The 21,357-nt window shown below is 56.1% G+C and overlaps 1 protein-coding gene across 1 annotated transcript; it reads left to right on the forward strand.

The window, feature by feature from the left end:
• Positions 1–13,410: 13,410 nt before the first annotated feature.
• Positions 13,411–21,300, forward strand: TALDO1 (transaldolase 1). Its single transcript, XM_066371577.1, has 8 exons — positions 13,411–13,571; positions 16,431–16,554; positions 18,478–18,585; positions 18,759–18,890; positions 20,089–20,264; positions 20,353–20,550; positions 20,800–20,945; positions 21,117–21,300. The coding sequence occupies exons 1-8, from the start codon at positions 13,475–13,477 to the stop codon at positions 21,147–21,149; spliced, it is 1,014 nt and encodes a 337-aa protein (XP_066227674.1). The 5' UTR covers positions 13,411–13,474; the 3' UTR covers positions 21,150–21,300.
• The last annotated feature ends 57 nt before the right edge of the window (positions 21,301–21,357 follow it).

Consider the following 21,357-nt stretch of genomic DNA (forward strand, 5'->3'; position numbering starts at 1 on the left):
CTCTGGAAAGGCCCACTTAGCTGGGACAGGCCATACTAGTCCGTCCAGCAGGGCTCGGTCAAGGGGAGCTGGAGTGGTCTCTGGTGCCCGATGGGCCACCCCTGGAATTTGACCACCACAGCACCAACTCCACAGGAAAGGAAGGACCTCCGCCCACCTCCAGGCCAGAAAAGTCTGCCCATCTGAATCTGGGAAGGACCCTGCAGACAGAGAGATGGGGCCCCAGGGGGAGGAGGGGAGGGTTGGGGGCAACACCCCTCTGAAAACCCGCAGATCCCACTAATCTGGGACCACCAGGAGGTTACGGGTCCCTCAACAAGACCACCCCCACCTGCCCTACTAGGCTGAGCCCATTCCTCATAATAGGATAGGCACCCCTGGCTCCACCTGCTCTGAATGGGGCCTCGGCTGGCTCAAGGATGCGGAAATTAGAACCCGGGGTTGGGGCACTGCCCCGTGTCCAGCCTCCCACTCAGTCCTCCCCAGCAGGGCTCCTCCGTCCCCAGCATGGTCTGGGCTTCGTGGGGCACAGCCTCTGGGCTGGGTCACTTATCTCTTCAGAGCCCCAGAGCCTACACTGCTTCCTAACTCCCTTCCTCCTTCCCCTCCCTCCACCCCATCCACAGGTCCCCATCTCCTCTGTCCTCCTCTGTCCCCGCTTGCTTCCTAGACAGCCTGTAGAGGCCCCAGCCTCCGAGCCCCTCAGCCCCCAATCTCTGAGCTCCCCGGTCCCCTGACTAGCTGCCACCACCAAGGAGCTGCTGTTCTGAGGTGCCCTGGCCCTGGCTGTCTGCCCAGGCCGCTAGGCTCCCAGAAGGGGCTTCCCGTCATCTCCTTGTCGGGAACAGGCAGATGTGATGGGCCCAAGGTCACACAGGGTAGGTGTGAGGAGTCACTCGGCTTCTGACCTGAGGGCGTCAATATCTGGGGTCCGTAGGTTAGGGGGTGGCTAAGAAAATCACCTGGCCTTAACTCCCTGGCATCCTGGTGAGTTGAGGGGGCCAGACACTGACCAAGAACAAGGCTCAGAGGGCCGGGCCACCTGCCCAGAGCCCCCGAGTGGAGGGAGGGATGGGTACAAAGTCAATTGGCCTCTCACCACTTACCTCCCTGCCTCCCAGTGCAGACTGCTCAAGCAGGGAAGAGGGAGGGTCCCAGTGGGGGCAGGTCTGCAGAGGGAGGGTCCCAGTGGGGGCAGGTCTGCAGAGGGAGGGTCCCAGTGGGGGCAGGTCTGCAGAGGGAGGGTCCCAGTGGGGGCAGGTCTGCAGAGGGAGGGTCCCAGTGGGGGCAGGTCTGCAGAGGGAGGGTCCCAGTGGGGGCAGGTCTGCAGAGGGAGGGTCCCAGTGGGGGCAGGTCTGCAGAGGGAGGGTCCCAGTGGGGGCAGGTCTGCAGAGGGAGGGTCCCAGTGGGGGCGGGTCTGCAGAGGGAGGGTCCCAGTGGGGGCAGGTCTGCAGAGGGGCTGACTACGGGCAGAGGGGGGGCCCACACCCTGGGTGAAGGTGGAGCTGCCCACCCAGTACCCGCTCTGTGCCCAGCTGTGCTCCACAAAGGTCTCCACCAACAAGGTTCTCTCTGTCTTGGGGACAGGGGTGTCTTTGTGTCCCAACCCCCACCAGCATGGCTCTAATGCCTCTTCTCCCCTCCCCCACGGTGCCCTGGGCCCTGAGTCCAGCCCAGCTGGCCCAGAGGCAAGAGGGGCTGCCTGTGCTGTTTAAGAACACCTCCTTTTTTTTTTTTCCTTTCTTTTTTCCTTCTTTATTACTCACTTGATCTTTTTTTTTTACTTGAGAACACCTCCTTTTTTAAAGCTTTTTCAAATTGTTTGACCACCAGGTTAAGGCACAGACTAGTATAGGGGTAGGATGTTCCTCGCTCTGCTCCGGTATCGAGCTGCCAGGCACAAAACAGAGAGGACCCGGTGAAGGGGGCGCTCAGCAGGGATGCACTCTTGGTTGGGGGGCCCTGAGAAAATGGCTCTGTCTGCAGACACATCGAAGGAGCCTTATGACACCCCACCCCCACTCCGCCCGAAGTGAATGAACCTCAGAGCGATTAGACTCAGGTCAGATGCTACTCTACCAAGTTCATAAGGGAAACCGTGGATGCTGTCTGTGCGGAAGTTGACCAAGAACGTCCCGTACAAAACCCTTCGCAACGAGTGGTTGAGTCTGTCTTCATGAACAAGAGGGGGTTGCATTCACCAAAGGGGTCACAAGGTCGGCTAACGGGAGCTGCCCATTGTAGAGCTTGTCCATGTTTAATTTTTTTTTTTTTTTTTTGTATTTTTCTGAAGCTGGAAACGGGGAGGCAGTCAGACAGACTCCCGCATGCGCCCGACCGGGATCCACCCGGCACGCCCACCAGGGGGCGATGCTCTGCCCCTCCGGGGTGTCGCTCTGTTGCGACCAGAGCCACTCTAGCGCCTGGGGCAGAGGCCAAGGAGCCATCCCCAGCGCCCGGGCCATCTTTTGCTCCAGTGGAGCCTTGACTGCAGGAGGGGAAGAGAGAGACAGAGAGGAAGGAGAGGGCGGAGGGGTGGAGAAGCAGATGGGTGCTTCTCCTGTGTGCCCTGACCGGGAATCGAACCCGGGACTTCCGCACGCCAGGCCGACGCTCTACCACTGAGCCAACCGGCCAGGGCAACTTGTCCATGTTTAAATTGGCAAGGAGTGGACGGCAGGTCTCGGGAGGGGGGTGTCTTCGGGTCCTCTGGGGGCCTATGACCCTGGTAGCTCTCTGCCGCCTCGTAACACGACAGCTGTGTTCACGGCTGAATTGTTTATCTCTCATCCTCCAAACTCATGTATGAAAAGGTCATCAGGTTGGGCCCTAACTCATCTTACCGATGTGCTTATAATAAGGAAATTTGGACACATACATGAGGCAGGAAAGTGCAGTGAGAAACCGGGAAGTTCCCTCCTGGGCGGAATCAGGGAAACTGAGACTCAACCCAACAGTTTGAGCACCTTAAAGACTGACCTGGATCCTTGTCCCTCTTTGATAAGGTTCTTTTCTTTAAAGATTTTTTTTTTTTATCGATTAATTTTTAGAGAGAAGGGAGAGAGAAAGAGAAAGAAGGGAGAGAAGCAGAAAGCATCAACTCATAGTAGTTGCTTCTCATACGGACCTTGGGCCTTGACCGGGAAAGCCCAGGGTTTTGAACTGGTGACCTCAGCATTCCAGGTCAACGGTTTATCCACTGTGCCACCACAGGTCAGGTGATGATGTGCTTTAAAAATAAAACTAACCAGGCCCTGGCCGGTTGGCTCAGCGGTAGAGCGTCGGCCTAGTGTGCGGAGGACCCGGGTTCAATTCCTGGCCAGGGCACACAGGAGAGGCACCCATCTGCTTCTCCACCCTTCCCCTCTCTTTTCTCTCTGTCTCTCTCTTCCCCTCCCGCAGCCAAGACTCCATTGGAGCAAAGTTGGCCCGGGCGCTAAGGATGGCTCCATGGCCTCCACCTCAGGTGCTAGAATGGCTCCAGTTGCAATGGAGCAATGTCCCAGATGGGCAGAGCATCACCCCCTGGTGGGCATGCCCGGTGGATCCCAGTCGGGTGCATGTGGGAGTCTGTCTCTCTGCCTCCCTGCTTCTCACTTCAGAAAAAATACAAAAATAAATAAATAAATAAAAATAAAAAATAAAAAATAAAACTAACCAGAAAATATCCCTGACTCCCTCTTTATTCACGGTTTGATGAATCGACATATCGAAGGACACACCTGGAAAGCTAATGAATGTTCTGTTAAGACCTTCCCATGAGACCTCTCCTAGGATGCCCACCAGCTAAAGAAAGATACAAAGTCTTGCCCTGGCCCGATAGCTCAGTTGGTTGGAGCGTCGTCCCGAAGGGAGGTTGCTGGTAGATCCTGCTTAGGGCAGATACAGGAACAGATCTATGTTCCTCTCTCTTTCTCTCTCATCTCCCCTTCATCTCTCTGTGAAATCAATTAAAAAATGAAAAATAAATGCCTGACCAGTGGTCCAGTAGTAGTGCAGTGGATAAAACGTTGAAATGGAACACTGAGGTTGCCAATTCAAAACCCCAGGCTTTGACCTGTGGTGGCGCAGTGGATAAAGCGTTAACCTGAAAATGCTGAGGTTGCTGGTTCAAAACCCTGGGCTTGCCTGGTCAAGGCACATATGGGAGTTGATGCTTCCTGCTCCTCCCCCCTTCTCTCTCTCTCTCTCACTCTCACTCTCACTCTCTCTCTCACTCTCACTCTCACTCTCTATAATGAATTTTAAAAAAAATCTTAAAAAAAAAACAAAAAACAGGCTTGCCGGGTCAGGGCACATATGAGAAGCAACTACTATGAGTGGATGCTTCTTGCTCCTCCTCCCTTCTCTCTCTCTCTCTTTCTCTCTCTCTCTCTCTCTCTCTCTCTCTCTCCCTCTCTCAAAATATAGTGATATTAAAAATTTTTTAAATAAAATACAGAAGAGAAATAAAAAGCCTCAAGACAAAGGACCCAGCATGGACTCTCTCTAGAGCACGCCTATGCCTCTCCCTTAGGCCTGTATCTCTGCTCTTTCTCCTAAACCCTAAGGGTCCCCGTGAGACTGGCAACCTGTCCCGGGCTTAAATCCCTTCCTTCTTTTCACTGTCCGCAGCTGTAAAAAAAAAAAAAAACCATACTCTCAAAATCACCTGGACTTGGCCTGACCTGTGGTGGTGCAGTGGGATAAAGCCTCGACCTGGAACACTGAGGTCGCCGGTTCAAAACCTTGGGCTTGCCTGGTCAAGGCACATATGGGAGTTGATGCTTCCTGCTCCTCCCCCTTCTCTCTCTCTCTCTCTCTTTCTCTCTCACTCCTCTCTCTCTAAAAATCAATCAATAAATTTTTTTTTAAATCTAAAAAATAAAAAATCAGCCTGACCAGGCGGTGGCGCAGTAGATAGAGCGTCGGACTGGGATGCGGAAGGATCCAGGTTCGAGACCCCAAGGTCGCCAGCTTGAGCGCGGGCTCATCTGGTTTGAGCAAAAAGTTCACCGGCTTGGACTCAAGGTCGCTGGCTCCAGCAACGGGTTACTCGGTCTGCTGAAGGCCCACGGTCAAGGCACATATGAGAAAGCAATCAATGAACAACTAAGGTGTCGCAACGCGCAACAAAAATGATTGATGCTTCTCATCTCTCCCCGTTCCTGTCTGTCTGTCCCCGTCTATCTCTGCCTCTGTAAAAAAAATAATAAATAAATATATATATAGATATATAGATAGATATATATATACATGAAGTGGTATTTAAAAAAAAATCACCTGGACTCATGTTGTGACATCTCTCCTGCACAAAGTCAGGAATCCCCACACTCCCAGCCCGCCGGAGGCAGACGCGTCCCTGGTCTGTCCCGCTCTGGTAACAAATGCACACACGGAGAATGTCATGTGAAGATGGAGGCAGAGATGGGCCTCAGGAAACTCATCCGTGACCAGCCTTTCCCCCCAGGCTCACGTTCCCTCAGCTGGTGCAAAGTGCCCCCTGGGTGAGCCCCCCACCCCCGGGGGCCCCCTCCTCCCCAGCACACGCTCCTGGGGAAAGAGGCGCCAGAGCCAGTGAGGGCGTGCGTCCCTGTGAATCAGCAACGTCCCTAGTTTACCGTCACCCAGTCTCGGCTGGTGAGGAACGGGGTGTCGCCCAGGCACCCCGCTGTGCCCGGACACGGGTGCCACCCCAGGTGCGCATGAGCTAACCTGGTCACTGACCCAGGTGAGGGGTCCTTCCTCCACATTGGACGAGGGACCTTGTCGTTTCAAGGACAACAACAGACAGTCTTAGCTCTACTGTAAATTTGAGCTTTCAATGGAAATAAGAGTTTTGGAAGCTGCCCATCCCAGGACAGCCTCCTGACCTCCAGACTGTCCTGACAGGCGTGTGGTGGTGTGAGCGTTCGTGGCGAGAGTTCCTCACTGGAAACGGGATGTGTCCACACGCGGACGTCCGTGACTCTGGGGACCAGTGCAGGCTGCTCCGGAGTCACCAGGGGCCTGACCTGTGGAGGCACAGTGGATAAAGCGTCGACCTGGAAATGCTGAGGTTGCTGGTTCAAAACCCTGGGCTTGCCTGGTCAAGGCACATATGGGAGTTGATGCGTCCAGCTCCTCCCCCCCTTCTCTCTCTCTCTCTCTCTCTGTCTCTCCCTCTCCTCTTTAAAATGAATAAAAAAATAAAAAAATTTTAAAAATTAAAAAAAAAAGGAGTCACCATGGACCAGAGACCCCTCGCAGAGCAAACAGGACCGGGGTCCTGGCGTGACCGGGGTGACGTGTGCTGCTGTGTCCATGCTCCCGATCGCCCTCCGCCCTCAGGGAGCTGCCACCTGTTGGGGTTTGGTGTTGTATCAAAGGAGAAAGTCCACAGTTCCCCGAAAAGGGGGTAATCCTGCCTTTCCAGCCAGAGACCTGTGTGAGGCCGGATTTCCTCGTCCACGTCAGCCCAGGCAGCGCTGACCGCAGAGGGCAGGGGGTAGGGGGAATCCCACAGGATGGTACTCCTCTTCTCACTATATTGGTTTTAAAAATAAAGGGGGGGGTCCTTGGATTACAACAGTCTCGCCATACGACGTTTCAAGTTTACAATGCTCACTCCCATAAAAACTTTAAACAATTGAGATGTGAGTGTTTTGGCTTACACCATTAGCACGTGGTACTTACGGACTACTGGGTGGGTGAAATAGTTTGGTTGCCTGAATGGAAGAATACATGGTATTCTTTTTCTGTGGCTTAGTAGCTTTCTTATGTTCTAGATGGGGATTTGACAACTGGGTTAGGATAGGTAAGTGACTTAGGCTAGGGTGTGTTTCAACTTACACCAAAATCTGGGTTATGTCACTGTCGTAGGAACGGAACTGTGTCATAGCTCGAGGACCTCCTGTCATTGCTTTTCACAGAAGTATTATCTTTACATGTTGAATACCAACTCTCCAAAATGCCACCCAGTGACTTGTTGATAAAGTTACTTGGCCTCGCCCGATCAGGCCGTGGCGTAGTGGATAGAGCATCAGACTGGGACTCGAAGGACCCAGATTCGAAACCCCGAGGTCGCCGGCTTGAGTGTGGGCTCATCTGGTTTGAGCAAGGCTCATCAGCTTGAGCCCAGAGTGGCTGGCTTGAGCAAAGGGTTACTCGGTCTGCTGTAGCCCCACGGTCAAGGCACATATGAGAAAGCAGTCAATGAACAAATAAGATGCTGCAACAAAGAATTGATGCTTCTCATCTCTTTCCCTTCCTATCCCTATCTGTCCCTATCTGTCTCTCTCTGTCCCTGTCACAAAAATAAATAAATAAATAAATGAATAAGAAGCTACGTGGGCTCACCTCCCTTGAGGTGGGGCCTGAGGGGCGAATGGACAGTGCTGGGTATGTGAGGTTTTGGGGTCTGGACTAAGCAGGATTTTGGAGGCGTGGGTAGGATGGGCCAGTTCAGGATTGCTGGGCATCTAAGGGTGGGCAGCGAGTTTGGAGAATCACTGGGCCAGCTGAGCCCTCCACCTACAGGCCCGGGGCTGCCACTTTCAGGAAGGTCCTGAAATGAGAGGGTATTTGCAACCTTCTTCCTGGAGTGTTTCCTGGTCTGGTGCAGCGGTCAGCTGTGTGGTGTAAGAGGCTTTGTGCAATGGCCTGACTCTGTTCTTTTTTTTTTTTTCAAGTGAGAGGTGGGGAGATGGAGAGACAGACTCCCACATGCACCCTGACTGGGATCCACCAGACAACTCCCGTCTGGGGCCAATGCTCAAATCAGCTGAGCCATCCTCAGCACCCGGGCCGACACTTGAACCAATCGAGCCAACTGGTTGCAAGAGGGAGAGAGAGAAGGGGGAGAGGGAGGGGAAGAGAAGCAGATGGCCGCTTCTCCTGTATGCCCTGACCGGGGGTCGAAGCCAGGAGGTGCACATGCCCACCGACGTGCTGTTCACTGAGCCACCTGGCCGGGGCCGTGTCACTGTTCTCGTGAGAGGAATGAGGAAGCGCACGTCTTTGGATTTTCCGTTTTGCTTCCTACTACAGTAAATATTGATAGAGGTAACCCACATAAACAAAATCCTCTGGGGTCCAAATGACTTCTGAGTGTGTACAGGTGTCCTGAGGCCCCAAAGTCTGAGAGTCGTTGGTGAAGAATCTACATGGAAAACTCCCGCAGAACAGCAGGATTCAGCCAGGAACGGGGCGCTTGCAGGGGAACCCTCAGGCTTACAGTCCTTGAGCAGGTGCTCAGCCCTGGTCATCAGAGAAAGGCAAGGAAAACCCATGTCACCTATTGGATTGGAGAAAGTAGGAAGCTGGCCAGTGCTGGTGTTGGGAGCAGGGGGACGGGGGACTGGCGAGCTGTGCTGGGCTTAGTCGTCAGTGCCCCCCACAGCAGCCCAGCTCCTGCGGTGTGTCCCCAGGACCCTCCCATGGGTCCACTCTGTGGACGTGAGGGTGAGGAGAGCCTGAGGGGGGTGCCACGGGAGAGCCACGTGGAAAGGAGGCACAGTGTCCACTTAGAACAGATGCCGGAGAAGAAAAGTGCGCGTGAAAAGATCACCCATAAATTCCATAACTTAAAGAAAGAAAAATAAAATATTAGAAACAACACAGGCACAGGCTGGCCTGTGGTGGTGCAGTGGATAGAAGGTCGACCTGGAACGCTGAGGTCGCTGGTTCGAAACCCCGGGCTTGCCCAGTCAAGGCACATATGAGAAGCAATCAGTGAACAACTAAAGTGAAGCAACGGCGATGTTGTTCCCTTTGTCTCTCTCTCTATCCCTCTCTCTCTCTCTCTCTCTCTCCCTCCTTATCTCTCTCTAAAATCAATAAATAGCCCTGGCTGGAGAGCTCAGTTGGTTAGAGCATCGTCCCAAAGCACAGAGGTTGCTGGTTCGATCCCCAGTCAGGGCACATACAAGAATCAACCAAGGGCCCTGTCTGGTTTGCTCAGTGTTAGTGTTAGACTGGTGTGTGGGAGTCCCAGGTTCGATTCCCGGCCAGGGCACATAGGAGAAGCACACATCTGCTTCTCCACCCCTCCCCCTCTCCTTCCTCTCTGTCTCTCTCTTCCTCTCCCGCAGCCAAGGCTTCATTGGAGCACAGTTGGCCCAGGCACTGAGGATGGCCCCATGGCCTCCGCCTCAGGCACTAGAATGGCGGCTCTGGTTGCAATGGAGCAACGCCCCAGATGGGCAGAGCATCGCCCCCTGGTGGGCATGCCTGGTGGATCCCGGTTGGGTACATGCGGAAGTCTGTCTGCCTACCTGCTTCTCACTTCAGAAAAATACAAAAAAGAATCAACCAATAAACGTATAAATAAGTAGAACACAATTGATGTTTACATCTCTCTCTCTCCTCCTTCCTCTGTATAAAATCAATTAAAAAGTTTTTCCATTGCTAGAGAAGCTCACAAAAGTCAGGAAACCAGTTTACTTGATAGATGGCTGATTTATTATTGTTTACTGGACAAGATACCTCCAAACAGACTCCCTCCAGCCTGGCTGGAAGGTCCGGTCAGGCGCTGTGGAGGCACCCTATGCTGCTGAGCTCCGGGATCTGACTCTTGGTGTACATATGACACCCATGAAGGCACCAGACCCCGACTGGTGATGCACACGGTCTGGTGACCTGAATCTATAGCTGTCTGAAAATGCAGGCAGGCACCTTTCCCAGAATGACCAGAGCAGGCCTATGTGGCCTTTTTCTTTCTTTCTTTCTTTCTTTCTTTTTTTCTTTTCTGAAGCCGGAAACGGGGAGAGACAGTCAGACAGACTCCCGCATGCGCCCGACCGGGATCCACCCGGCACGCCCACCAGGGGCGACGCTCTGCCCACCAGGGAGCGATGCTCTGCCCCTCCGGGGCGGCGCTCTGTTGCGACCAGAGCCACTCTAGCGTCTGGGGCAGAGGCCGAGGAGCCATCCCCAGCGCCCGGGCCATCTTCACTCCAATGGAGCCTCAGCTGCAGGAGGGGAAGAAAGAGACAGAGAGGAAGAAGAGGGGGAGGGGTGGAGAAGCAGATGGGCGCTTCTCCTGTGTTCCCTGGCCGGGAATCAAACTCAGGACTTCTGCACGCCAGACTGACGCTCTACCACTGAGCCAACCAGCCAGGGCTGTGGCCTTTTTTTTTTACTATTAATTTTTATTTTATGTTTCACTTTTCCTTGTGATCTAGTGGTAAAGGGTGAACTTTGAGTTATTGAATTTGTTCTCAAGAACTTGGATCTAGCCTGACCAGGCAGTGGCGCAGTGGATAGAGCGTTGGACTGAGAGGTGGAGGACCCAGGTTCGAGACCTCAAGGTCGCCAGCTTGAGCGTAGGCCTATCTGGTTTGAGCAAAGCTCATCAGCTTGAACCTAAGGTCACTGGCTCGAGCAAGGGGTCACTGGGTCTGCTGAAGGCCCACGGTCAAGGCACATATGAGAAAGCAATCAATGAACAACTAATGTGTCACAACGAAAAACTGATGATTAATGCTTCTCATCTCTCTCCCTTCCTGTCTGTCTGTCCCTGTCTATCCCTCTCTCTGACTCTCTCTCTGTCTCTGTAAAAAAAAAAAACAAACAGCAAAAACAAAAAGAACTTGGATCTAGCCTGACCTGTGGTGGCGCAGTGGGTGGAGTGTGGACCTGGAATGCTGAGGTCGCCGGTTTGAAACCCTGGACTTGCCTAGTCAAGGCCCAGCCAACAAACAACAAGCAAGCAGTGAACAACTAAAATGAAGAAACTATACTTTTTGCTCCCCAAGTGCCCCATAAAAATCAATAAATAAAATCTTTTGTGTGTGTGTGTGTGGCAGAGACAGAGAGAGAGTCAGAGAGAGGGATAGATAGGGACAGATAGACAGGAAGAAAGAGAGATGAGCAGCATCAATCATCAGTTTTTCGTTGTGACACCTTAGTTGTTCATTGATTGCTTTCTCTTTTTTTTTTATTTTTTTTTATTTATTGATTTTTAGAGAGAGAGAGGAGAGAGAGAGAGAGAAAGAAAGAAGGGGGAGGAGCAGGGAGCTTCAACTCCCATATGTGCCTTGACCAGGCAAGCCCAAGGTTTCGAACCGGCAACCTCAGTGTTCCAGGTTGACGCTTTATCCCACTGTGCCACCACAGGTTAGGCTTGATTGATTTCTCATATGTGCCTTGACTGGGGGGGGCTACAGCAGACTGAGTGACCCCTTGCTCGAGCCAGTGACCTTGAGTCCAAGCTGGTGAGCTTTTGCTCAAACCAGATGAGCCTGTGCTCAAGCTGGCGACCTCGGGGTCTCGAACCTGGGTCCTTCCGCATCCCAGTCGGATGCTCTATCCACTGCGTCACCGCCCGGCCAGGCTCTCTTCTCTCTGACAGACTTTAAGATAACAGGATCTGTGGGAGGAGTGCAGGCTGTGGGTGGTGTTCTCACACTCAGCCCTGCGTGTGCCCTTTGTCCTGCACCTGCTCACCTGACTCAACCGGTCAGCCCTCCACCTCCCCTCAGGACAGATCACCCTGACCCAGCCCGGTTTTCTTCCCCGTCATGGTGTTCTGCCTTGTCACATTCTGGGTCTAAACCCATTGCCTCTCCCACACCCGCCCAGAGGAGCAGAAGGAACAGGTGGTGGAACCCACTGGCCACACCAGGGTTGGGTCGGCCTCATCTCACTGACTCACACCTGGCCCTCTCCAGGGTGCCAACCTAACAACATGCCCCTCTCGTCCCTGTGGTTCCCCCTCCCTTCTCAGCTCCTGGATTTGCTTCCTCAGATATCCCTGAAAAAGTGAAGGGGTCAGCAGAGCTGCTGGGCACGCCCCCAGCAGCCTGCCCACCTGCCCCATCTGTGCCCAGGTCTGCTGCTTGACCCACCTATCACCCTCGATGTCCTGGCTGGTGACAAAAGCCACTCTTGCTTGCAGGAGTGCCCTGGATCCTAGCCCTTGTCCAGCTGGGGTCCTGGCCGAACACATGCTTCTCTTCTGTCCCTGGGCACAAAGCGTGGTCATTTCTCCCCACGCCACCAGCCCTGCTCCCTTCACAGCAAAACCTCCAGTGCGCAGAGGAGTTTGCACTGTCTACCCCTCTTCCTTCTCCTTCCCACCTGGCAAGGTCAGTACTGAGGTCCAAAAGGCCACACACAAGGCCCTGAGCCCATCTTCCCCTGGTGTCTGGCTCTCTCTCCTTCTCCCTTGACTGTCTCCGAAGCCAGGCCCAACCTCCAACTTCCCTCCCCAGACACTTGCCAGGTGGACCCGTGTCTGACACAGGCCTCGATCCACAAAGAACAAATCAGTTGGAGTTGCCTGACCAGGCAGTGGCGCAGTGGATAGAGCGTCGGACTGGGATGAGGAAGAACCAGGTTCAAGACCCCAAGGTCGCCAGCTTGAGCAAAAAGCTCACCAGCTTGACCCAAGGTCACTGGCTGGAGCAAGGGGTTACTCAGTCTGCTGAAGGCCCGCGGTCAAGGCACATATGAGAAAGCAATCAATGAACAACTAAGGTGTCCTAACAAAAAACTGATGATTGATGCTTCTCATCTCTCTTCGTTCTTGTCTGTCTGTCCCTATCTATCCCCCTCTCTGTCTCTGTAAAAAAAAAAAAAAAAATCCAGTCCTCCGGACACCCAGCGAACTTAGCGCTACTTAGCCAGTCAAGATTCCAGAACCAAAGGCAAGGAAGAACCGGACCCTCCCTGCGGCTCTGAATCTGCAGGGGACGGTGAAACCACGGGCCTAGACTCCCGCCGCTTCACCCAAGCTGGCCCCTTCCCAGGCACCAGGCACGTGTGACCCCATTGGGGGCCTGGAGGGGTGGCCTGGCCTGAGAGAAGCAGGTGCACCCTGGGTGCCGGCGGTGGGCAGTGGCCCAAGCCCAGGCCTGCACCCTCAGCTCGCTCAGCCCGCCCAGCTCCCCGCGGACTGACCGCGGGAGCAGCTGCCCTTTTCTCGTCTACGGGACCCAGAGCAAGGGATGTGGGGGGCACGTTGGACAGCGCTCAGGCTGCGGCCCAGATGGCGGGCCAAAGTGCCCCGGCCACTGTGGGACGCAGCACCTCTGTTCACTGTCCTCAGGGCAGGTGAACGCGTTCTGCAGAGAAGGGAAGTGACGGGGAGCGCCCCCCGGGGGCACCGCTGGGGCGGGGGCGCACGTTCCGGGGACGTCCCACCGAGGCGGCCGGCTGAGTGCGCGCAGAACGCGCGGGCCACAAGCTGCCCTGCTCGCCCTCTCCGCGTCGCGCGCGCATCCCACCAACGACCGCGCGACGGGAGCCGCGGGACCCCCGACCCGGTGGCGGCGGCTGCCCGGTGGGGCGTGGGCGTGGTTTCACTCTCAAGGGCGTGGCTTACAGCCAGGGGCGGGGCCTCCATCCCGGGGCGTGGTTTCACTCCTAGGGCGTAATTTACACGCCAGGGGCGTGGCTTACACCCGGGGCGGAGCCTCGCCGCCCGCCCGCGCCGCTCCCGATTGGCCGGCGGCCGGGGCGGGGCCTCGCCGCCATTGTGGACTACGAGCGCTCCCGCCGTCGCCGCCTCGCCATGTCGGGCTCCCCGGTGAAGCGGCAGAGGATGGAGAGCGCGCTGGACCAGCTCAAGCAGTTCACCACCGTGGTGGCCGACACGGGCGACTTCCACGGTGAGGGGCCCCGCGTGTGGACGCCGGCGGAGGCCGTGCCGGGCGCGGGGGAAGGGAGGTCGTGCACGCCGACACGGCCCGCCCCGCTCCGGGCCCCGCCGCCCCGCCGCCCCGCGGCCCCGCTCCGGTCCGCGCGCCCGGGACGGGGGAACACGGGGAACACAGGAGCCCCGGGCGAGGGGACGGAGACGGTGCCCGGGGCGAAAGGGCGCGGGGCGGGGCGCGCAGTGGGGCGCGCAGCCCGAGCCCCGCCCCCGCAGCCGGGGGGGAACCGCCGCGAGTCCCGCGGGGGTCGGCTGGCTGGCGGAGGCTCTGGGTTGCGGAGGGTCCGAGGGGGACCTGGACCCCTGAGGTTGCACCGGGGCGGTTTTGCTCAGCTTAGCGAGTGTTGACCGCTGAGCAGGACGTGACTTCGTGCTGGCCCAGAAAGACCAGAACCAGCGCGTGTGACACCGCCTGTTGCACACCTGCGCCCTGCCCGGTGGACAGCGGGACCGTCTGTGGCGGGGTGGCTGGAAGCCTGTGCGCCCGGGAGCGCAGAGGGTCGTGCTGTCCCGGGCGGGCGCCCGCTCTGTAAAGGGCTCACGCGGTTAGTCCCCGCTCGGTGCCCCGCACAGACTGGAGCAGCCTCCATCCACTCGGTTCTGCTTGGGAAAAGAAGGTCTTCGGGAAGAGCCTGCAGGGCTCTGTGGGTGTGACTGCTCCGGGCACGACAAGGAAGTGACTTGCTCTCTTTTCTGCTTTCTCATGGTGACTTGAGAAACAGGGTGTCATTGCTTTAATAACATTGAGTAAGAGGATTATTCGTCCTTTCAAGACCATTGTTTTTATCTAGCAGAACCTACCGGAATGATTAAGCATATTTGGTGATCAGCTTGGGGCCAGCCCATGGGCGTGCTTGAAGTCTGTTAACCGGCTGACTAGTTCGGGTTCCCCGGGGACCAGAAGCCGGGGGTGGGGTGGGGGCTCTCCTTTCCATCCTTTGTCGCCAGACCTGGAGGCAGTGACGTTAGTAGGGCAGAGAGCACTGGGACAGTGCCTGCTTTTTTTCACTTCTTAACACTCGGAGTAATTTTTTACTTTGGCTCAGGTGACAGCCCCGGTCTGTGCTGTTTCCTGCTGGCTAGACTGCTACACCTTCTGGGGACTGCTTCCTTTTTTTTTTTTTTTTTTTTGTATTATAAATATTTAAACCCAAGTACTGACAGTTTTTATTTTTTATGTTGTTTTTAATTTTTCCATTGGTTTGAGAGAGCAAGAGAGGAAGGGAGGGGAGAAGCGGGAAGCACCAACTCCTAGTTGTGTTTCTCACATGTGCCCTGACCGGGCAAGCCTGGGGTTTGGAACTGGCCACCTCAGCGTTCCAGGTCGACACTCTGTCCATTGCTTCGCCACAGGTCAGGCCAACGTTTTTTATTTTTTAATGAGTATTGTTAACAACTTTATAAAAATACATTAGTTGATATTGTATATCCATAAATGTTCGCAGGTAGTTGTGGGCCTTCGGTTCCGTGGTCATTTTAGAAGTTTGGGTTCTTACCTTTGTGAGGAGGCAGGGGGTCACGGGCCTCTTTGCCCATAGTCAAAGCCGCGGGTGCTCTGCCCAGAACAGTGCCCCTTCCTCAGTTTTGCGCTCACTTTAAGGGTCCCTGAACCTGAAGCGCATCTGTTGAATCCCAGGCGGGTCTTTTCATTTTGCTAGAAGTCGACTTTATCGAGGCATAATTCTCTCCAGCGGAAGGCAGTCTGCCGTGCACCAACCCTGGGTTTGCACAGCTTGAAGCCCCACTTCAGAGCATGTTTTCCTAGCCCATCCTTTTGAAATAGAGGCTTACGAGAAGGTGCAAGAGTAGCCCAAGTCCAATGCATCTTTGGCCCCGCGCCCTGCAGTGGTGACATCCTGTGTGACCGTGGTATGATGTCAGAACCAGAACTTGGTACTGGCACCATATTGTTAATGGTCGCGGGCCTGGCTCAGTGTGTGCGGGTCTCAGCCTGCGGGGGGGGAGGGGGAGGAGCCTCTCTGTGGTGAATTTATATCACATGTAGACTCTTTTTTTTTTTTTTTAGATTTTATTTCTTGATTTTGAGAGAGGAGAGGGAAAGGAAGGTGGGGGGAGGAGAGGGAGGCATCACCTTGTAGTTGCTGCTTGTACGTTCAAGCCCAGGGTCTTGAACCAGCAACCTTAGCGTTCCAGGTCGACGCTCCATCCGCTGCACCACCCCAGGTCAGGCACGTGTAGATTCTTGTGGTACCAGGACAGTTAGGACCCAGCTGTGCCAGGACCACAGCGATCTCCTTGTCTCCTGAGGGCGGCCCCTCCCTGTTCCCTGCCAGCCTCTCATCTGTTCTCCATCTCTGCAGTGTTGTCATCAAAGGACACTTTGAAAATAATTGGCCCAATAAACTTACCGAAGCGGCGAGTCCTCTGGCCACTCTGCACTCCTGTGTCCTACTTAGATGGCCTGGTTAGGGAGACACCAGGTTAAGCCCTGCCGGCTTCCTGAGACTCCTAGCTTGGTAACATAAGCAAGAGCTGGGGTGTTAAGGAGAGAGTGGTTTGAAGAAGACAGCTGCCATGGATCGCTGTGTCCGGTCCCTGTCCTGTGTGGAGGCAGCCGCTGCCTCCCGCCCACGCGGTGCCTGAGGTCGGCCTCCCAGGGCACCCTCCACCTCTAGCCTGCATCTTGCTGGTCGTTTTATCATCGTGCAAACAGACTTCCCTGACCAGGATGGGGAGGGACCTGTGTGTGGAGCGTGGCGGTGCCCTGGCTCTGTGTTGAAGGCCTAGCAGGCCCAGCAAAGGTGCAGGCTGCGAGCAGCCCCCCTGACTTTCCTCTCTCCGGAACTCTCTCCAGCCATCGATGAGTACAAACCCCAGGATGCCACCACCAACCCGTCCCTGATCTTGGCTGCCGCACAGATGCCCGCCTACCAGGAGCTGGTGGAGGAGGCCATCGCCTACGGCAAGAAGCTGGGGGGGTGAGCACAGCTGTGGGGCTCAGGGGTGTCCGCAGGCTCGTCCACTCCTCTCCCTTGCTCACTGAACTTGTGTTCCCAGGTGTCTTAGGCTCAGGAAAGCTTTCTTCTCAACGTGTTTGTCTCAGTGTTGCTGAGGTGTGACTTGCGTGAAGCAGGTGTGCAGCCCGGGAGCCTGTGTGCAGAGGACCCGCCGCACCCGTGCTCCCTCCACAGGGGCGTCCCAGCCTGGCTGTTCCCCCTGCTTTCTGCCGTTTGATACCCTTTCTGTCCATGTCTCCCTCCCCCAATGATTTTTAAAAAAGATTTTTAATTGATTTTAAGAGAGAAAGAAACGTGGATTTGCTGTTCCACTGCACGTATGCATTCATTGTTTGATTGCTGGATGTGTCCAGACCAGGGATCCACCCACAACCGTAGCATGTCAGGATGATGCTCTGACAACTGAGCTATGCCTTTGAACAGCTTGATTGGACAGCTTCATGTACTGTCTTAGGTGCACAGTTCAGTTTCTGGTGGTAAATTGATGCTGTGATGCGGCCGTGGGTACAGGCCTGATCCAGAATGTCCCCTGGTGCCTGCTTGTGGTCAGTCCCAGCTCCTCCTTCCGGCCACTGTGCTTGTAGTGGTCTCCACAGATTTGCCTTTGCTGGGTGGCATTTTACATTTTCTTCAGGGTGATCACATGGAGCTGAAAAGGTGCCTCCTGGGAGCAGCGGCCCCTGGCGGGGACACTCGGGTGGTATGCAGGTGTCAAGCCCTGCTGCACCCCGAGCCCACACTGCCTCCACCGTGTACCCCCGCCTCAGCCGGCCTCGCCCGTCCCTTTCTCAGGGTTGGTCTCGTGCCCCTGCCCCCCATAGCAGGGCATCAGCAAGGGCTCGGTGCCCCTGGAATTGGGCAGGGGACATGGTGGTGCCTTGGGTGCTCACAGGCCCAGGCCTCCGCCCTTACCCAGCTGCCCCAACTCGGCCAGGCGGGCCCGAGGTCCTGCGTGCCGTGGGCCAGCAGTGACCCTCAGACAGCGGTCTGTCCTGGGCACAACACACGCACTTCACTCGTCTGTACAGAAACCTCCAAAGAGATGACTTTCTTCAAGTTCTCAAAGATGGAGAGACTCAGTTTGGGGAGATGGAAGTTCCCAAGGCGGGTGTGGTGACAGCTGCGCCACAGCGGGCTTTATGCCCTGAACTGGGCACTTAAGAATTGTTACAGTGGGAAGTTTTCTGATATGTGTATTTTACTGTTAATGAAAAATATTTTTAAGAAAAATGATGAAGCCTGACCAGGCGTGGCGCATTGGATAGAGGGTCAGACTGGGACGCGGAGGACCCAGGTTCAAAACTCCGAGGTTGCTGGCTTGAGCACAGGCTCACCAGCTTGAGCATGGGGTCACTGGCTTGAGCGTGGGATCATAGACGTGACCCCATGGTCACTGGCTTGAGCCCAAAGGTCGCTGGCTTGATCCCAATGTCACTGACTTGAGCAAGGGGTCACTGGTTCACCTGGAGCCTCTGGTCAAGGCACATATAAGAAAGCAATTAATGAACTATGAAGGTGCAGCAATGAAGAATTGATACTTATCATCTGTCTCCCTTCCTGTCTGTCTGTCCCTATCTGTCCCTCTCTCTGATTCTCTGTCTCTGTGAAATAAAAAAGAAAGAAAAGTAATGGAATCCTGGATACACCAGGGTTGCGGGTTCTATTCCTGGTCAGGACACATTCAAGAATCAACCAAAGAATGTGTCAGGTGGAACAACAGATCGATGGTCTCCCCTTCCCCCACCTTCCTTTCTCTTCAAAATCAATTTTTAAAAAATAAAAAGTTGGAATGAAAGAATTCTCACAAAGGAATAGCAGGATTTGTTTTGTAAATCCTGTCCGTATAAGCCCAACAAGTCACTGCTTTTTCCCCTTGGATTTTAGGTCACAGGAGCAACAGATTGAGAACGCCATTGATAAGCTGTACGTGCTGTTTGGAGCGGAGATACTGAAGAAGATTCCGGGCCGCGTATCCACGGAAGTAGATGCGAGGTGAGGGCGCCGAGCGGGGGCTGCAGTGCCCCAGGCTGAGCCCCCGTGCGCAGTCTGCCTCCCGCCCACCCCACTGAGGAAGGTGGTCGGGACGGGGGTCGCTGCTGGCTGGTTCCGTCCTGGGCGGGCATCCTGAGGGAAGGTGCCCCTCACTGTGGGCCCTGCTCTTCCAGGCTCTCCTTTGACAAGGACGCCATGGTGGCCCGAGCCAGGCGGCTCATTGAGCTCTACAAGGAGGCCGGCGTCAGCAAGGACCGGATTCTGATAAAGCTGTCGTCCACCTGGGAAGGGATTCAGGCTGGAAAGTAAGTCTCCCCGTTCCAGGGGGCGGGGCCCACTGTCCAGACGGGGCACCTGACAGAGCCAAGTGTGTCCACAGCCAGGTGCCAAGGTCCTGCTCACAGACCCTCAGAAACGAGGGGGACACATGCAGGCGTGTCACGCGCCCGTCCTTCTCATAGTTCAGGACAGCAGATCCGTTTATGCCAAACGTGTGCCCCGTGGGGGAGGGGCCTGTGGTCACCCGCAGCCACATGGAACGGCTGTGTCCAGGAGCGACTCCCCACCCCCACCCCCACCCAGCAGCCCGCTCCTCCCGTCTCTGCCTGCCGTGGGCGTCTCCCAGGGAAGGGAGTCCTACGATGTGTGGCTCCGCACCTGGCGTGCTCAGGCTCACCGTGCTGCAGGGGTCAGGGCTGCGTTCCTTCAAGGCGGAGGTCCCACTGTGCGCACACTCCGTGTACTCCTGGGTCTGTGTTCCTTCACGCTTGCGTGGACACGCCGTTGCTCCTGCCTCTGGGATGGATGCTACAGATGCTGCTGCTGTGAATACTAGCACAGAGTTTTGTCACTGTGTGGGGCACACGTGGGTCATCTGGTCACTCACGTCCACCTGCTGGAGGAGCAGCACTGTTTCCTGCAGCTGTGGTGCCGTCTGCCAGCTCCCAGTGGGGGTGTGGCTCTTAACCACCCCTCATGGCCACATGCAGAGGCCCTTTTGAACGTGTCTGCTGCCGTGGGAATCTGGCCAGAGGAGCCCAAGCGTGGGTTCAGCTGTCAGCCCACACCCCGGCTCTGTGACAGAGTGCGGTCCATGCCCTGACCCCAGGACTCAGCCCAGGGTGTTATGGTGGACTGAGGAGCTTGCCACAGGGTGGCCCAGGGAGGGTGAGGGGGCAGGGGAGCCTGGAGCTCCTTGTGAGATGGCAGGACAGCACTGTGGTCAGAAGTGGCATGGTGGTGTCCGTCCCCAGGGAGTTCCATGCTGGGCAGGACTGGGGTCCCCAGCGCTGGTGTGGGTGTTGGCCGAGACACACAGAGTATCTCAGGGGACCTCTGCTGCCTCTGCCCGTCTGGAAATGTGGGTGCTGTCCCCAGGCGGTTCCGTGCTGGGCAGGACTGGGGTCCCCAGCGCTGGCGTGGGTGTTGGCCGGGGACAAACAGGTATCTCAGGGGACCTCTGCTGCCTCTGCCCGTTTGGAAATGTGGGTGCTGTCCCCACAGGGAGCTCGAGGAGCAGCACGGCATCCACTGCAACATGACGCTGCTCTTCTCCTTCGCCCAGGCTGTGGCCTGCGCCGAGGCCGGCGTGACGCTCATCTCCCCCTTCGTGGGGCGCATCCTCGACTGGCACGTGGCCAACACAGACAAGAAGTCGTACGAGCCCCTGGAGGACCCTGGTGAGTGGCCCCCTGAGGTGCCAGGGCAGGTGTGGGATGGGGAGGGCAGTGGGCACAGCACCCACTGTTCCTGGGTCACCTTCTCCAGGTGTGAAGAGCGTCACCAAGATCTACAACTACTACAAGAAGTTCGGCTACAAGACCATCGTCATGGGCGCCTCTTTCCGCAACACTGGCGAGATCAAGGCCCTGGCTGGCTGCGACTTCCTCACCATCTCGCCCAAGCTCCTGGGGGAGCTGCTCAAGGACAGCAGCAAACTGGCACCCACGCTGTCCGCCAAGGCGGGTACGGCCCTGCCTCGGGGTCACCCGAGGGTGTGGTGAGAGCCAGTGGGGTGGGGGCGGGGTGGGGGCTGCAGGGCTGGGCCAGACTATGTCGGCCCCCTGCACTGGAAGCTGTCCGCAGGCCAGGAGGGCACAGGGTGGCACACTGGAAGCTGTCTACAGGCCAGGAGGGCACAGGGTGGCAGTGGGCCCAAGGGTGGGATTGTGGGTACGGGTGGACGTGGAGAGCCAGGCTGCTGTCCTCCTCCAGCCCAGGCCAGTGACCTGCAGAAGATCCACCTGGACGAGAAGGCCTTCCGCTGGCTGCACAACGAGGACCAGATGGCTGTGGAGAAGCTCTCGGACGGGATCCGCAAGTTTGCCGCCGACGCTGTGAAGCTGGAGCGGGTGCTGGTGGTGAGTGCTCTGTGGTTGAGCTTGGGCAAGGTTGGCCCTGGGTGTGCCATCCTGAGAGAGGGGCCAGCGCCTGGTGGCTGGTCTGTGGCCTGCCCAGGACCCTGTCCACAGTGTGGACCTGCAGGGGACAGCCTGGCATGCATTTCCTAGCCCCTTTCACTGTCTTTCTAGGAGCGCATGTTCAGCGCAGAAAATGGGAAGTAGCCTGGGCAGCAGATCCAGGCCAGCTTTGCATCTGGTGATTGACCACACGCCTGGGGATGAGTCGTGCGTTTTTTACCAATCGGAACGGGGACCAATCCTAGATTTGATTGTATGTAAATCTTTGCATTGTGCATTAAAGCTTCATGTTTTCTGTGCTGTGCTTCACTGCACCCCTCAGTGGCGTGCCCCTTCGGGCTCCATGGCTCCA

This window comes from Saccopteryx leptura, chromosome 1, assembly GCF_036850995.1.
Source record: "Saccopteryx leptura isolate mSacLep1 chromosome 1, mSacLep1_pri_phased_curated, whole genome shotgun sequence".
Classification (NCBI taxonomy): Eukaryota; Metazoa; Chordata; class Mammalia; order Chiroptera; family Emballonuridae; genus Saccopteryx; species Saccopteryx leptura.

Coding starts and splice junctions, on each gene's coding strand:
- TALDO1 (XM_066371577.1), top strand. CDS start 13,475: ATGTCGGGCTCCCCGGTGAAGCGGCAGAGGATGGAGAGCGCGCTGGAC. Junction 18,586..18,758: donor TCCACGGAAGTAGATGCGAG/GTGAGGGCGCCG, acceptor CTGCTCTTCCAG/GCTCTCCTTTGACAAGGACG. Junction 20,946..21,116: donor AGCTGGAGCGGGTGCTGGTG/GTGAGTGCTCTG, acceptor CTGTCTTTCTAG/GAGCGCATGTTCAGCGCAGA.